The 16335-nt window shown below is 42.6% G+C and overlaps 1 protein-coding gene across 1 annotated transcript in view; it reads right to left on the reverse strand.

The window, feature by feature from the left end:
* Positions 1 to 16335, reverse strand: part of rasgrp3 (RAS guanyl releasing protein 3 (calcium and DAG-regulated)) — a 61452-nt gene that overhangs the window by 24818 nt on the left and 20299 nt on the right. The window contains exons 2-5 of the mRNA XM_015387145.1: positions 13550 to 13711; positions 7207 to 7309; positions 5474 to 5536; positions 1075 to 1206 (exon numbers count right to left, since the gene is read on the reverse strand). Of these exons, the coding sequence (XP_015242631.1) occupies positions 1075 to 1206; positions 5474 to 5536; positions 7207 to 7309; positions 13550 to 13619 (368 nt within the window). The 5' untranslated portion in view covers positions 13620 to 13711. The remainder of the gene's footprint in view (positions 1 to 1074; positions 1207 to 5473; positions 5537 to 7206; positions 7310 to 13549; positions 13712 to 16335) is intronic.

Consider the following 16335-nt stretch of genomic DNA (forward strand, 5'->3'; position numbering starts at 1 on the left):
CATTAATTAACTGAAAAATGTTGCATAGTGTCCCTTTAATCCATTTTTTCGCAAATCCTCAAAATACAAATAACACAGAAAATCTAATTCTTTTGTTGAAGTAAATAATCCAATTGATTCAAAAATTATAAGACATTGATACTGCAATGGAAGTTAAACTTAAAGCACCAAATATTGTACAGTGGGTTAGTCACATGGCGTCATTTTCTCCATTTATTATTATTGTGTATTTAAGCCTACTTAGTCCTTTTGATAGTGAGCTAATATACACTTAGAATCCTGACTAGGTCTATTTAAGACAATTTTTTTCAGCTCCAACCAAATTTACTTTTTGTGTTGCCAACCCCTGAATTAACAGGACAGAAAAAACAATAGAACATACCCTTTCCTCCAGTTTCTATGGAGAAAGAAATGTATTTATGTGTGCAGCAGCTGTCTCAAAGTTGGACGTAAAGATACTCACTCTGAGCTAGACAAACCAGGATCGTAACCAAGCATCACATTTTATATGTTGTTTTCTACATTAAATGTGGAAAAAAAAGTAGAAAATAAAAAAAAAAAGTAGCAGAGGGAGCTGCTGCGAATTGGCAGAGAGAAGTTGAAAAGTTTTTCTCAGCTTTGTTGCTTATGGAAGAAAAACAGTTTAATTGGAATCTGTTTTTTTTTTTTTTTGTACCCCGAATTTTAGACAGATTTTTTTTTTTGCACCGAATTTTAAACACTGGATTTTTTTTACACATTGACTTCCTCACACTGAATTTTTATCTGGTGAAAATTCAGCTGCAAAAAAAGTAGTTGCAAATGTGTGGACCTTTTGGTAGTGTAGATTGCTTTGGCTTGAGTTCACCAATAGGTCAACAAATTTGCAGTCGAATCTTTTGCAGGCAAATTTTTAACATAAAAATTCAGTGTAAGGAATTCAATGAATAAAAAAATTCAGTGCAAAAAAATTCAGTGTATATAATATATGAAAAAAGGCAGATTCCAATTCTTCCATGTTTTATTAAAAAGCACCATTCATTGAAACAAACAAAATTTCACCTTCTTCACTGATGTGTGTGTTTAATGTCTTACATGGCTGAAATGTCGATGAGTTTAAAATGCGCCTCACAACCAAGTTGAGTGGCAGCCTCCCTGAACTCCTCCATTATCTGGATCAGTCCCAAATCCAGGTTGAATTCTGCAGGGAAGGTCACAATCCAGTACCTACATGTGCATGTGTACAACGACAGGTTTGTAGCAATGAGCAGATGCTGGAAAAACAATGAACCATAACTATGATGAAGTGTTACATGATAGAGAGGCTCTAGATATGAGTTATTCTAAAATACTGTGTTAGTCTCTGGATTAGTTTAACGGGAATACAGATGTTTAGACTGAAAGAATGTCATGAAAAAAAGCGCGTGCTGTCTCATTTTTGATGCTGGTAAAAATTTAGTTCAGACGCACGGCTGAATCCTCTTTGCTGCGCGGCGTAACATGGGGTCTGATGCGCGTTGGGTGGAGCTAGCCTATCCTTCCTTTGTCTGTAACAATGGCAGCTATATTTGCTGTGATCAGTGGGTAAAAAGTAATTTGAATCTATTTTCAAGTGAGTAATTCCACCTGGAAGCATCATCTGTGCAGTCAGTTCATCCACATTACCAATCTGCCTTCAAATATTATTTCGCTGCCGGAGCCGCTCAGGCCCCCACATACAGGCGTTGCGCTGTCACTGGGAATCCCCAGCAGCAGCTGACTCAGGCCCAGTCGCCTCTTTGTGGTTTTCCACTATTGTTGGTGGCGGCTGGAGGTAGAAGTTAGCGTTTTTCATGTATGTAATCCAAACTGAAGGCACCAGAATAATAAAATCAAACATATTTTGCCGGTAGGTTTTGCCATTGTAAGTTATTTTAGGTGTTAATAAACCACTTCAGAGGATTGATCATAGCGCTCTGCATCAGCAGCTCTGTGTCTGTCTCCCTGCCAGCTCCCAGATCAGCTTCTCTGATTGGTTGATGTGGTGTGTTCAGCAGCAAAAGTTAAAGCTTTCCAACCTTAGCAGCTGCTGCTTCTGAAGCATGTCGCGTGCGTCAGATGTTCAGCTCATGATGCAATGCTCTTGCTGCACAAAACTCGCTGCTGCCTCTGCTGCTTGCGGTGTGAATGTAGCCTTAGTCTTGTCCTTATAGTGATATTGCACACAACAAGCTTGGTGTTAAAATGCCGGGTTTCCATTGTATGTGTAAGCAGTAATTATGCTATATCAGTGTACCTGTATGCTTTAGATAGAACAATAAATCAGAAAAAGTGGTTATTTAGCCAGTACTAACCATGGCTTGCTTGGCTGCTCATTATGGAATAAAACCTTACCTTGTTTTCCTTCAGTCTATCATGGATAAATGAAGTTCAATATTTCATTTTATGGGTATGTTCTGTAATTCAATCCCCATATTTATAATGGTTGTTGAGTAAATTTGGTTTTCCATAAACATCCAGAAAATGCAATCCACAGTCTGCACATATACTCTCTTACATTTAATCTCAACTTCATTTTAATTTAGATTAATTGACCTCCTGCCTGAATGATCCACTCGGTTCTAGACTGATGTCGAATTGATTCGACAATCATCAATGGAACAGCTGCAGGGCACATCTGGAAGGGTTCAGAAACACATGGCTATGCAATGGGTAGAACCTCTCTGACTTACTAGAGATGGTGCAATATGGTGCTAATGCTATGTTCACAACGCACGCGCTTTGAGCAGAATAAGCAGTTTTACATGCAAAGTCTACGGCTGATGCGCATTAAGCCGCATCAAAAGGTGCAGAGTGTCTAGAGAGGCAGCGCATCTTGACGCAACCGAGCAGCTGGAGAAGCGCCTCATGAGCTTCTGAGCATCTGAGGTGCGTGACACGCTTCCCAAGCAGCGGTGCTGGAGTTGGAAAATTTGAACTTCTGCTGCCGGATGCACCACATCATGTAATTATCTTGCATTTTTAGGCTGGGTTTGTTCCTTGTTGTTCTCTTCTGCTTTGCTCTGCCCTCTGCTCATTAGCTCTTATCTCATCCGCCTGTTTTTGCTACTATTTAAGCCTCTGGACCCCAACTTTTGGATTATTCAAGCTTCTCAGCAAGACTAAATCTAGGGTTCCATTTGTTTAGTTCTGCCGGTTCCTGATCTGTTTCTGCCCTTGCACTACTGAGTTTTTGACTGCCCCTGTTTGCCAGTTCTGTGTTGTCTGGACTGTTACCTGGATTCCACCTGCTGCTGACCGAGGACCTGCCTTCTGACAATGGCTTGAATTAACCTCTTGGATCATTCGGCCCCCATGCATTCTCTGGCTGCCGAAGGACGCTGCTCCTCTTCTGTCCTGGACCTCAGGTGCTGGCTCAGTAAAAAGCAATGAAGTTCGACTTCTCTGGACAACGCTCCTTCTTCTGGGCACAGACTGAACTTGGCCAGGTTGGTGGCTTTCATGCTCATTATTATCCATTGTTTGAGTTGTGAAGTCACTGACTTGAGCCCCTACCCCTGCTGAGTGTCCGGTGAGGCCTCCGGAGCAGTCGAGGAGTCTAGCACTACTTCTGTCTGTCTCGCCTGAATTCTGGGTTCTATTTTCTGAGCCTTCTGACACATCAACTAATCAGAAAAGCTGATCTGGGAGCTGGCAGGGAGTCAGACACAGCGCTGCTGATGCAGAGCGCTATGATCACTCCTCTGAAACAGTTTATTAAAGCCTAAATTAACCTAAAATGTTGAAACCTGCCGACAAAATATGTTCACTTTCATTTTCCTGGTGCCTGCAGTTTGTACCATAGGCCTGAAAAACGCTAACATCTACTTCCAGCCGCCACCAACAGTAGGGGAAAACCCTCAAGAGGTGACCAGGCCTGAGGCAGCTGCTGCTGGGGACAGTTACAGCGCACCGCCGGTATGTGGGGGTCTGAGCGGCTCCCACAGAGAAATAATGTTTAAAGGCAGGATCATAATCTGGATGAACTGACTGCACTAACGATGTTTTCAGGTGGACTTTCTTACTTTAAAATATATTCAAACTACTTTTTACCCCCTTATCAAAGCAAATATAGCATATGGCGCTCTCTGCCATTGAACACAGGAGCAGCATAAGCATCTGGCACATCTGGATACATTACTGGACGTCTGACCTTAATGTGGAAAAACATAAAAAATGAAGCAGCAGATGCTTTTTAGCAGCGGAAATCAAGCTTGGTGTAAATGAATATAGGGCACAGCACAGGTGCTCCTCTGTACTTCTGCAACACATATTGAGTGAAATCAACAGGAAATTAAGTCCGCCATCTCTGAGGGGGAGAGTAAACCCTTTTTGTGGACTTTATGTGTTCTTTTCCATGCCCCATTCCCAGTGGCGCCACCAGGGGATGGCCAGGGGTGGCCACCGTTACCCTGTGCAATGCCCTGGCCGCCCCACTGGCCAGTGTTAATTGTAGTAGCATCCGTTTAGCATTTCATCCCATTATGCACAACCAGTGTCGTAACATTAAAAATCACACAATAAAGTAGGTGAGTAGGTGTTTATTAAAGTCTTTGTGATTTCTACTGGCAGGTTTACCACAATAGTTGATTCAAACCCTGAAATTATGGCTTTTAGTTTCAATGTGCCACCCCAAGATTTTTAGTAGCCCCATTTGCCCCCCCCCCCATGAAACATTTCTGGAGGCGCCACTGCCCATTCCTAAGAGGGACCAGATGGTGAGGCAATCCATGAAAACAGAAAAAAGGAGCAGAGGGTCCATATGCTATATGACAGCAATGAAGCCCATGGATAACTGTGGAATAGAACCCACTGGGTTAATGTGACCCCTTTTCAGGCTTTAGTGAACTTTATTGTTGGTATTTCTTGAAAGTACTTACTAACTACTTTCTAGGAAAGTAGGTAGTTGAAAGTAAACAGAACTAGGGAGCGAGGGGAGGACATGGGTCAGCGGTCACCAGGCCAGGACTTGATCCTGTTATGGGTCACCTGTTTAATCCCTGCACCAACACTGTGCATCCATTTTAAAAATGCATGCAGGGTATATAAGAAACAGAGGCGAGATACTGTAAAAACACGTCCAGTGCTTGTGTGACACCCAAAAACACTGGAAGAGGTAAACAGGAAAAAGATGTCCGAAAAAGTGTGGGAAAGTAATGGGATTGATGCGACCCCTTTAAGGCCATGGAGTTGTAAACTGGAAAGAGATGCGAGAAAAGTGTGCAGGGTTGGTGCAACTCCTCTATGACTGCAGCAAGGGTAAAGAGGTAAGGGACGCGATAACAACATGGTGGAGTTAGTGCAACTGTGGCAGGGCTAAAATTTCATGCAATTTATCAGTAAAACCATGAGAAATTATTTAAACCCAAGTTTAGACATAGAAAAGAAGCAATATTTAGCAGGTTTAGAAATAGAAAGGTGTACAGCCTAAATAAAGTTGTGCCAGTAAAGACAGAATGTGTGTTTGGTTCTTTACCTCATCAAATAGCAAATCTTTAGCCTGGTCGTCTTGCAGTCGTCATCTTTACAGTCACGGTACGTAGACTTTGGTTAAGGACTTTCAATTAAAAACAGATCTTCTAAAAAAAAACTTATTATGGAGATGTTACAGGCTGATATGATTAAAGGGTTGACAAAGATGGAATCTCATTAGAGCCAAGGATATAGACCAGGGGTGGATTATTCCAGTTCCCAAGGGCCGATGTCCTGCAACTTTTAGATTCACATTTACTACAGCACACCAGAATCAACGGCTAAGTTACCTCCCCGGTGTGCAGTCAGTAGCCGTGTCTGAACCATTGCCCTTATCAATATATAGGGCACTATATAGGGGTTACGCCATTTTTAATGAGTGTCTGAATGTGTAATGGGAAAAAGTAGTGGATGAAAATTTTTCCACAATGAATCTTGAAAAGTAGTGATCATCCATGTTCACTAGACAAGCAGTTATATCCCCAAATGCTTTGCAAGGAGAGCTGTCCTTGCAAAGCTTCGTCAAATTAATTGTATTTGTGACAGACAGTGCAGGCACCATGCCGAGAGGTGGAGCTACATGATGAACCGAGAGTGAAAAGTAGTGATCATCTGTCTGACCGGTCAGTTAACACAGTTTGCTATAGTCCACCGTATACAATGGAATTTTTTAAAATCTAAATGTCTTTTTTTTTGTTGAAATAATTGCATTCTTGAATTGAGGATATAAGTGGGACACTTTGCCAATGGAACAAGACGATTTACAATTAAATGTTAGGAATCCAGTGTGTGGCCTGTTTTTGTTTCCTTTTTTTACCACCAGGAGGTGCGCACTCTTTGCTGTCCCTCCCTGCACACCTGCGCTTCATTGGACATTTATCTGGAGGAGTATTTGAGCAGTGGACTGTCACTACCTCGACACCAGAGTGTTTGTCAGTTTGGGGTACTCTAGCCAAGCTGAGTTTAGCCGAGTCTAATCTAGCTTCGTTTCTCTGAGTCTAACTTGTTTCTGTCTTTGCTCCTCATCAGGAAGCCTTCCTGTGTAACTGGATACCTGGACCTTCTCTCCCCTGGAAGGAAAAACCGAGTCACACTGAGCAGGGGAAAACCTCCACATGTTCTGTTCAAGTTCCCATCGGAGATCCGAGTGACAGTCCGCTCCATTACTCCTCCGGGTCCTACGTAGTCTAACTTGTCCGCCCTCCAAAGTGTGCTAAAATTACCCTGGATTCACCACACAGTCTGGATTCAAGGACTAACAAGGCCCCCCTCAAACGTGAGTTCCAAACCATGCTAAATATCTGAGCTACCAAGTTTCCCACTAAACCTGAACTTACCATTGTACTTCCCTTCTCACTTCCAGTTCCGAGTCACCAGCTTACTGAGTTCCAGATCCATACCCTTTACTCCTTCAATAAACCTGTTAAACCTTTTCCGTGCTCTCTGAGTGGTTTCTCTGAGTGGTAGAGCGGTCATTCGGACACAGTCAGTTCCTCCAGAGTCATCTCAATCAAAGGCACATCTAAAAGTTGCAGGATACCCGCCCTCACGAACTGGAATTGCCCCTGATATAGACCATTTTCAATGTGCAATAAGAACTCTATGAACAAAGGTCTACTCTAAGATCTCTTCTGTCCATCTCTACGGAAAGAGAAAAGCAGGTGGATAACTGCACTAGAGATAAAATCACTACATAGAACAGCATTATGGAGACACGTTACAGCAGCGATGGGATATATCATCAGTAGTTTTCCTGCAAGCTCAGCCGATGTAACATACCAGCGATGCATTAGGAGCAGTGTACGTGGAAGCAGGTTACCATGGAGCTGACCGTCATCATCTGTGAAAGAAAAAGAGGCTCAATAGAAGGAATATTAAACAAAATGTCTGTCTTGAAGGAGCTTTGTTACGTACTTTGACTATATGACTTTCTACACGCATAGCTAACTCTAATTGCATAGAAAGGCTTTCTGATTACATGTTCATGGCGTTACTATTTTCTAATTTTTTGTGTTTAACACTTTGTTTTTGCTCTGTTACTTTGAGTAGTTATACATTATATATTTAAAGTAACAGCCGAAAGTAAGGGGGTATGATATTTAACATTCAGTTCAATTCAGTTTATTTCTATTGCGCCAATTCCCAACACATGTCATTTCAACGCATTTTACAGATGTGGACTTACAAACCAAGCATGCTTGTAGCAACAGTGGAGAGATGTGGGGGTAGATGTGGTTGGACTCTGACTATAGTATACATATATATATATATATATATATATATATATATATATATATATATATATATATATATATATATATATATATATATATATAAACTCTCTTCCACACCCACTCAACATGGGCACTTTCCCTTTTTTCCTCCAAGTGTGTGCAGTATCTTTGCTGTTCCTAGAACTGCACTTTTCTGGAGAGCTTGAGGGTTGTGCGCAGTAAATGGTAAAAATGGTAAATGGCCTGTACTTATATAGTGCTGTTTCAAGTCAGGAGACTTGACCAAAGCGCTTTACACTACATTCAGTCATTCACCCATTCACGCACACTCACACACTGATGGTGACCAGCCACATTGTAGCCACAATGAGCCTGGGGCTCACTGACAGAAGTGGGGCTGCCCTACACTGGCGCCACCAGGCCCTCTGACCACCATCAGTAGACAATGCAGGTGAAGTGTCTTGCCCAAGGACCCAACGGTACTGAAAGTCGGAGCCAGGGCTTGAACTGTCAATCCTTCGATTTCAGGGCAAACTCTTACATCTGACACCACTGTCGCACGCAGTTTGCTGTTCCTAGAACTGCACTTTTCTGGACCGAGATGTCTGATGTATTTCCAGGGATCTGCTGTAACCACTCCTCAAGTTTGGGGGTCACTGCCCCGAGTGCCCCTGGTGAAGAGGCGACGTCACCTACGAAAGCAGTGGAGAAAGGCTGATGCAGAGGAGAGGGAGGGCCTTAAGTCATTATGGGAGGAGGTTAGGAATAGCCTTAGAGGCCTACGGGGAGCAGAGCGCAGACCCCGAAGATGAAGGAGAGGAGCAGCTGTTTTAGGAATCCTTTGAGACTTGCAGCTGCTAGAGGATAAGACTAGCAGCAAGCTGGAGATCACACAATAACAGCTGGAAAGTTACTTCTAGGAACACAACAGAGACCCATCAAAACAAACTCCGCTAGGACCACCAGGCTATATTCCATGCCCAGATGCTCCATGCTACCTCTTTGACACTGCTCTGCCCAAGTTCATCAAAGTAGAAGAGATTGTGCACAAAGCAAGAGTAGCCTCAGCCCCCAATGGGATACTGTACAAGCTGGTGGTGGGCAGAGTCCAGAAGGGTCGAGCAGGGTTGGGGAAAAGTCAGACCCCTCTCTTTTAATCGAAGGCCTCAAAAGAACAGCAGAGAGCCATGGTGGTGACAGAAGTGGCCAAGGCAAGACAGGATCGTCTCCATGTCAAGGAGGTGTCACAGAGCAGACAGTGAGGCTGGTTGTCATGGGAAGGCTTCTCAGACAGGCCCATGTCATGGTGTGAGCTGTGTCCCCCAAGCCAGGTTTGGTTTCTTGATCAGAGACACCCATGACACCCTACCCTGTCCACGAAACCCCCACCAATGATTTGGTAATGAAGAGAGCTGCTCATTTTGTAACAACATCAGCACATTCTGTCTGGTTGTAAGATTTCAATCTCTCAAGGTCAGTACAGGTAGAGACACGACTTTGTGTTGAGTAAGCTGGCAGAGGCGGCAGAGGCAGTGATGCCGCCCATCCTCTTCACAAGAGCCTGGGACAACCCCAAAGCTGCCAACCGCACATTACCATCAAGCCTACTCTCACCTAGGGGTGAGTGGTCGACGAGGGTCAACCTGGCGAGACAACTTCAGTTTCCCAAGGTAGATAGTGGAGACATCATTGCGGCCAGGCCTGATCTTGTCGTCAGTTCCATGCAAGACCATCCCCTTGGTGGAGCTCACTGTTCCGTGGGAACAGGACATGGAGGCTGCCAATAAGCGCCAAATATTGAGACTAGGCAGCTGAGTGCAGAGAGGCTGGCTGGAAAGCCCTCACATGCCCCACTGAGGTGGGCTGTAGGAGATTTGTTGGGACCTTAATGGTCCAGCTGCTGTGCAAACTCGGATGCTCTGGAGCTGGACATTGCAAATCAATCAGGGAATTGGCAGAGGAGGCAGAAAAGTATAGGTTCTGGTTGTTGCTAAAGCGGAGAGAAAGGGGGTATGGGCCTAACGCCTAGGGCATCAGCAAGGGGTGACAGGGAGATATCCCACCAAGAGATGTCCTTGGGTCAAAGGAGCGAAACATCCATGAAGGGTGCTCCTCAGCTCATGACCCGCTCAAGCCCAGGGGTGTACAAGGCACACTTTTTCAAGTTACTGGTGGGGGTGCGTCAGGGAGCAATGCCCAGCAGGTAGGACATCACCCTTTATTTTTAGTTATGTCTGTGTTTGGGCAGATCTTTAAGCTGGAAGCATCCTATGAAGACCGGTAACGATATATCTTAAAGAAAGAGTGCTTTTAATTGATGTGTGAAGGATATAAGTTGAGAGTTAATATTGGTAGTACTACAAAAAAAAGAGTTGGAAGAGCAAAGAAAAGAGCAGAGGAGATGAAAACTTCAGCACATTCAACTAACATTGGCAAATTTAGACATTTATCATTGTCTTCCAGAATGTTTTGGGTGCACTCTGATATAAAATTTGTTAATGATGCCTGTTAATAGTCAGGTCCACTTTTCCCCCATCTAACTCCCCCATGGTCACACAGGCTATATTTTGGGGTTTTGCCCCTTTCCCTATCTCTATCAAATAAATGCATCTCTGTTTCATGGATCATTTCTGTAAGTGAGACAGCAGAGAAAACCAAGACTGGGTGTTTATTTTCTTAATAATTCTTAATGGACAACTACTGTGGACTTTTTTTGAATTATTTAAATTGCTTTGATTCACACTAGTATGTAACTTTCAGTACATCACACATTGTTTTTCCTTTTATAATGTACCATAACATAACAATTATCACCTCAGCAGTGTCTTAGGTGAGTTTGAAATCCTAAGGCTTTTCACAACTGATTAGTCTTGATGTCATCACGCATCACTTAGGGAAGGTTAGGGTCTGTTTGAAGGCAAAAGCATAGATCCGGAACTCTAATCTACTGAAGGAAAATGGGTTAACCCCAGGTGAGCTAAAATGAAAATCTGGTTACTGACCAAGGACAATATGTTTCTGCACTAAAAGTTTTTCTCTTCTGTGCTTAGCAGGAGTCTAACACATTAAAAATGTCTTTTCTTTTTGTTCAAATAATGTTCAGAGAAAACAAAAAGCATTTTTCCTTTTTTCTAAAGAGCAGAGAGTTGAAATTCTTTTTTTTTTTTTTTTTACATGAAATCCATTCACAGAAAGTAGACCTAGTGGGGAGACTTAGGCTGTTTCTGAATGTTTGCCATAACCCCTAAATCCTTCCCTCGCTATATAGAGCAGGTACTATATAGTGGACTTTATAGTGAACTCAAACTGACTGTTTGGACAGTTGCTCACTACTTTTGCTCCCCGTTGGGGACATTAAGCCGGGCATACACAGTACGATATTTTCAACCGTTGTGCTCAGCAATAGCTTAAACTGTACAATGTATTTTCTTCCTCTGTACGGCCCAACGCTCTGATGTGATCTAGCTAATCACACTGTATGTCCAAAAACGACACATTGGACTCAGCGCCAAGAGATGGTGCTGGTGGGACTTGTCAATCTGGAAGAAAAAAGAACTTCGTTATTTCCACATGCGCAGTGCTCGAGGTTCTGGTAAATCGGCTCGTAGCTTTGCTTCAACAGCAGGATTCACCCACTTACACCTCAGAAGGGCCGACTGAATTTCAAACATTTGATTTTCTCACGATTCCTGATCAGGAGAGGTGGTTGTAAGAGGCAAAATGCCGCTCGTTACCCCCTGTATACTACATGACGCATGATAAAGGCTGATTTATACTTCAAAACTAGGTCGTCTGCATAGGTGTCACAGTGAATGCAGAGATGTCCCCGCTCCCTCCACAGACACTCTGTTGCACCTCTCCCAACTTGTAGGTGATCGCAGACAGTGCCGCAGACAGGAGGCCTCTGATTAGTCAAATTTACATCCGCTCTACACTATGCGTATCTCCTGTTTGGTACCTTACCAGCTTGATTTGCTTGTATGACCGCGATTACGGATAACTACTCGTGAAGTTGAACCAGCTAGAGGAGTGAGGTACGTGAGAATGCTGGGACCCTTTTTTCCACCTGGATAACAGCTCTTTTTCGCCTTCATCTGCCTCCGTTATCAGACAAACTTGCCCACATTTCCTCACCGTATCGGCCATACCTAGACCCACAGCGAGTTTGTGATTTCCCCCTGTTGCGTTGTGGCGTGGAATGAACATAGCGCAGACTACGCTTCAATATTGAGCATAAATAAAAAATGTCTGCCTCATATGACAAGCTTACTGCGACACACTGCTGTGGGAGTATAACCAGCCCTTAAGGCTGAATCTCAGCCCGATCCTAGAAATTCTCGCACAATTGGAGAATCAGCCCGAAAAGGGTAAAAACTCTTACAGTGTATGCCCCGCATAAGAGATTGGTTAAGCCCCTGTCACACCTTGACGAGTTAGACCAGCGTATGTCTGACGTATGAAAAATCTGGCAAAAACAGTGGAATACGTTGGATAAGTTATGGGTAGGTTTTGTATAAGTTTATGAGCATGCTGAAGCATGCTGAATCACGCGGGGACATGTCGACATACGATATCCCAACGTATTCCAGTATACACCATAAATGGGCCATAGGTTCCAGGTAAATTATCTGATTGTTGACATATTTTAAGTGTAAGTTACTCATAAGTCCTGGCGTCTGGCCTATCCAAAACCTACGAGCAACTTGCGCATAACTTATGCATAACTTATCAAGAACTTATCTCCAATGCATGTCAACACATCTGACGTGTTCCAGACGAGCGCTGAACGTGTTTCTAACTTTCAGCTACTGTATAATGGCGTATCGGCAGCATTTTGGTATAATAGGAGGTTCACAGGAGGAAATTATCAGTTTTGCTCCAGACTTCATCCCCTTTATAGGTTGAACGGAGAAGGTGAGGGGGATGGATCCTCTCTGCGTTTACACCCATGACCAACAAACTTCTTAACAGACATGGCACGGATTCTGTTGCGACTGCAAGCCTTCTTTCTTTCTTTTCCTTTTTCCTTTTTATTTATTCATTTTGTGGGGGGCGGGCGGTAAACAGCTAGGTTAACACCCTGATCAAAGAAATCTTTTTATATAGACCTGGCCCCCTACGGGTGCATTGCACAAAATAAAAATACATAGAAAGTTCAGCATCTGCCAGCATTTTAGGAGATTCTGGGACGTCGGGCATACAGTATGCTGGCTAAATCGGCAAGGTGTGACAGGGCCCTTAGTGTTGGTTTTGTACTTTGCAGTTCATATAAATCTTTCACCAATTGCTGCAACAACTTGTTATGCACCCTGAGTGTCAAAGTGGCGCTCCAGGAGGAAAACCTACGACAGACTAGAGTTGCTGTGGTCAGCTGCAGAGCCATATCTGCACCACATCCTGTGGAACAGAGGGGTCAGTCAAGAACATCTAGCAAAGGCGTGAAAATTAGGGTAAGTCCTGGATCATGTTAAAAAATAACAAAAAAACTCTATGGTGTAAGACACAAAACTAAAGCTCAGAATACAATATGAACATTGGCAATTACTGAAACAGGAGCTAAAGCTTTGGAAGCTGCCAAGTTGATGGATGAGTAAGTTGCCTACTGCCAGCAGACAGCAGCGTGTGCACAACGTTATTTTCTGCTGATTTCAACCGGAGGCATAATTGCTTTCTTTGTTCCAAAAATTCAGTTCAGTAAACACTATCTGGCCATGTAAATAAAGTCAGCCTGTTGTTATAACAAATCCAAATTCAGTTCAGATTTTAAACTTGGAAACACGTTACATTAACGGCCCATAATGAAGAGTCAATTATTCACAGGTATGACAAGGTCCTGTGTTACTCACCAAATGTATGAATGCATTCAATTAGCAGTGCATCAAGTGAAGCTGCCTTGCCCAGAGTGGATGATCCCATACTTCCACAACAGTGGCAACGCAGAGGTCAGTTCTCTCTGGCTTTCAGGACTGTGGTGACAGCAAACAGCACATGGACAGTAGATCCCAAACCTGAGGGAAAAAGTAGATCACAACATCAAGATGAATAAAGAAAATACTTAATAGCCTGTTTGGATTCACAATACTTAAAATGTCATAAATAATACAATGAATGTAAAATAAAAAAGTTCATCCAGACTGCTGTCAAAATCCTGAATTTTTTTCTTCAGCCAGCTTTCTTTTATCTGTTTTCCGTTTGGTGAAGAAAGTACACCTGAACTAGTGCTGTGTTTGTTAGTTTCCACTTAATCCTCAGCCAGTCATGGCCAATAGCTGCTGATGTTCAAATGATTTGGACTTTCCTCATGTTTGCATGGAGTGTATTTTGTTTTCATTATCTTAGCAAGTAAAGAATATATTTTGTGAATAGTAGTTTGAACAAAACATTAAATCCAAAAAGGCATCATAAAAAAGCATTTCAAGAGTAACCTTGCTCTTTTCTGATATTTAATCTGTATAAATATATTTTTTAATTTTATTCTGGTGAAGATTCTCATTGCTCAGTAGAGACTGACACGGGAGTGGATTTTCACTCCTGTCCCGTCCCACTCCCACAGAAAAAAATGGTGTCCCGTCCCGTCCCGCCAGAGTAGAAATCTAAATCCTGTCCCGTCCCACTCCTGGTGAAATTACTCCCACTCCCATCCCTCTCCCATTCAGAATGACTCCCGCTCCTGCTCCACTCCCATTCTTGTTTTTGAGCGCGGGTGAAAAACTCAGAGCGGAAGCACTGTTGGTTTTTGGGTCGTGTAGTTTTTTTGACTCACATTATAGTGTAGGCTTTAAGGAAAAAAACTAAAAAATATACTGGATTTTTTTTTTTTCCTATTTTATTTTATTTTATTTTTTGGCATCAATCCTAGTTTTTTTTAGTTACTATTGGTTTGCTCCCGCTCCCGTCTGCTCCGGTTAATGTTTAATCCTGTACCGTCCCAATCACGTGATCGTTACTAATACTGACTCCCATCCCACGGGAATCCCACGGGAATCCCGTGACCCGTGGAATTCCCGAAAAAATTTCAGTCTCTAGTGCTCAGTAAAGCAGTGGGTACCCCTGCTGCCTTGCAGCAAAAAGGTTCAGGGTTCGATTACCGGCCTTTCTGGATGGAATTTGCATTTTCTCCCTGCGTGCGTTGGTTCTCTCCGGGTACTCCGGCTTCCTCCCACAGTCCAAAAACATGACAGTTAGGTTAAATGGATTCTATAAATTGTCCTTAGGTGTGAGTGTCTGTGTGAATGGTTGTTTATCATGTTTGTCTCTGTGTTGCCCTGCCTCTCGCCCGTAGACAGATGGAAATAGGCACCAGCACCCCCGCGACCCCAGTAGGAATAAGCGTGTCGGAAAATGGATGGAAGATTATCAGTCAACCAGGTCAAAGTCATTCAAAAAAAGTAAAAAATAAAAAAATACAAACCGATAGACTTTGTTTCCCAAGTTTGAAGAAAACATCTCACCTGTTCAGCAAGGCCAGCAATGACCCTAACGACTCCCTTTTTCAGAGACATGGGCCAGTAACGGATTTTGCAGGCAAACAACAACATCTATGACTCCCGATTACTAAGGGGTGGAACGGGTGTTTTTTTTTTTGCTTCAATTTGTATGTTTTCTAAACCATAACAAGGCTTTTATTTGGGCTACTCTATAAGCCTGGAACTCAAATGCTACTCAAGACATTCTGAGTTGAGAAAGCTTCTTAGATGGGAAGCAAAACATCTTCAATCTTGGGGAAACAAAGTTTTTTTTTTGGAATTAAACTTTTATTCTTTAAAACTTTTTTCATAGATTTTATGTAATTAAACTTTTTCAAAATTCTCCTTTTCAGATTGAGTTTTCCAAATGGAAATCTCCTCTCTATTTTACAGACCATATTCACTTTAAGCCCAGTAGAAATTACTGCTCTTGATGCCCCCATATTTTCAATTATATCAAGCACATAATTAAATATTTAAAAACATATTCTAAATAATTAATGTATAATTGTGCCACTTAAGGTAGCTGCACATTGGCGTAGTTCTGCCAGCTTGACCGATATTCCTTTTTAAAATAACTTCCTCCATTTGTATATCAGTTTCTTTTTCTGATGTTTTTGGGCTCTGATGTTCAATGCTATGAAACTGGAAGTACTTTTATTGATATTTAATCCTTGTTGGACACTTGTTATTATGTGTAACCATGGCAACAATAGCAAGTTGGGAGCAGCTCTTTAACATCTGGCAAGATTAAGACCAAGGAGAAGAAAGAGGAGCTATTTACTTCACAGATAATAAACCATTTTTTGGTTTATTATTTGGGATGCTTCCCAATGCTTCCCAAATAATAAACTATGGATCACAAGTGATCTGAATTAACTGCTTTACAAGAAAACAAACTTTAGGAAAGAAGACACAGGATTTATGAGGAGTATACAGAAGGACCCCTCCTTGAACTGCCCTCTTAACAGGATGCAGAGGTCTCAGAGCCTCTATGATCACAAAGGCTTTGTTTAGGGCTTAAATGCATTGGGTGGGTAGCGTATTCTTATGCTACATTCACACCGCATGGGATTTCAGCACCAAAAAAGTGACTGCAGCTTCATATTTGATGTTTGTACACATAAAGGTCCGACTTGCTGCTTGTCTAGTAAAGTGTCCAGATG

The sequence above is a fragment of the Cyprinodon variegatus genome, unplaced genomic scaffold (genome assembly GCF_000732505.1).
Source record: "Cyprinodon variegatus isolate N-32 unplaced genomic scaffold, C_variegatus-1.0 Scaffold386, whole genome shotgun sequence".
In the NCBI taxonomy this organism is placed as follows: Eukaryota; Metazoa; Chordata; class Actinopteri; order Cyprinodontiformes; family Cyprinodontidae; genus Cyprinodon; species Cyprinodon variegatus.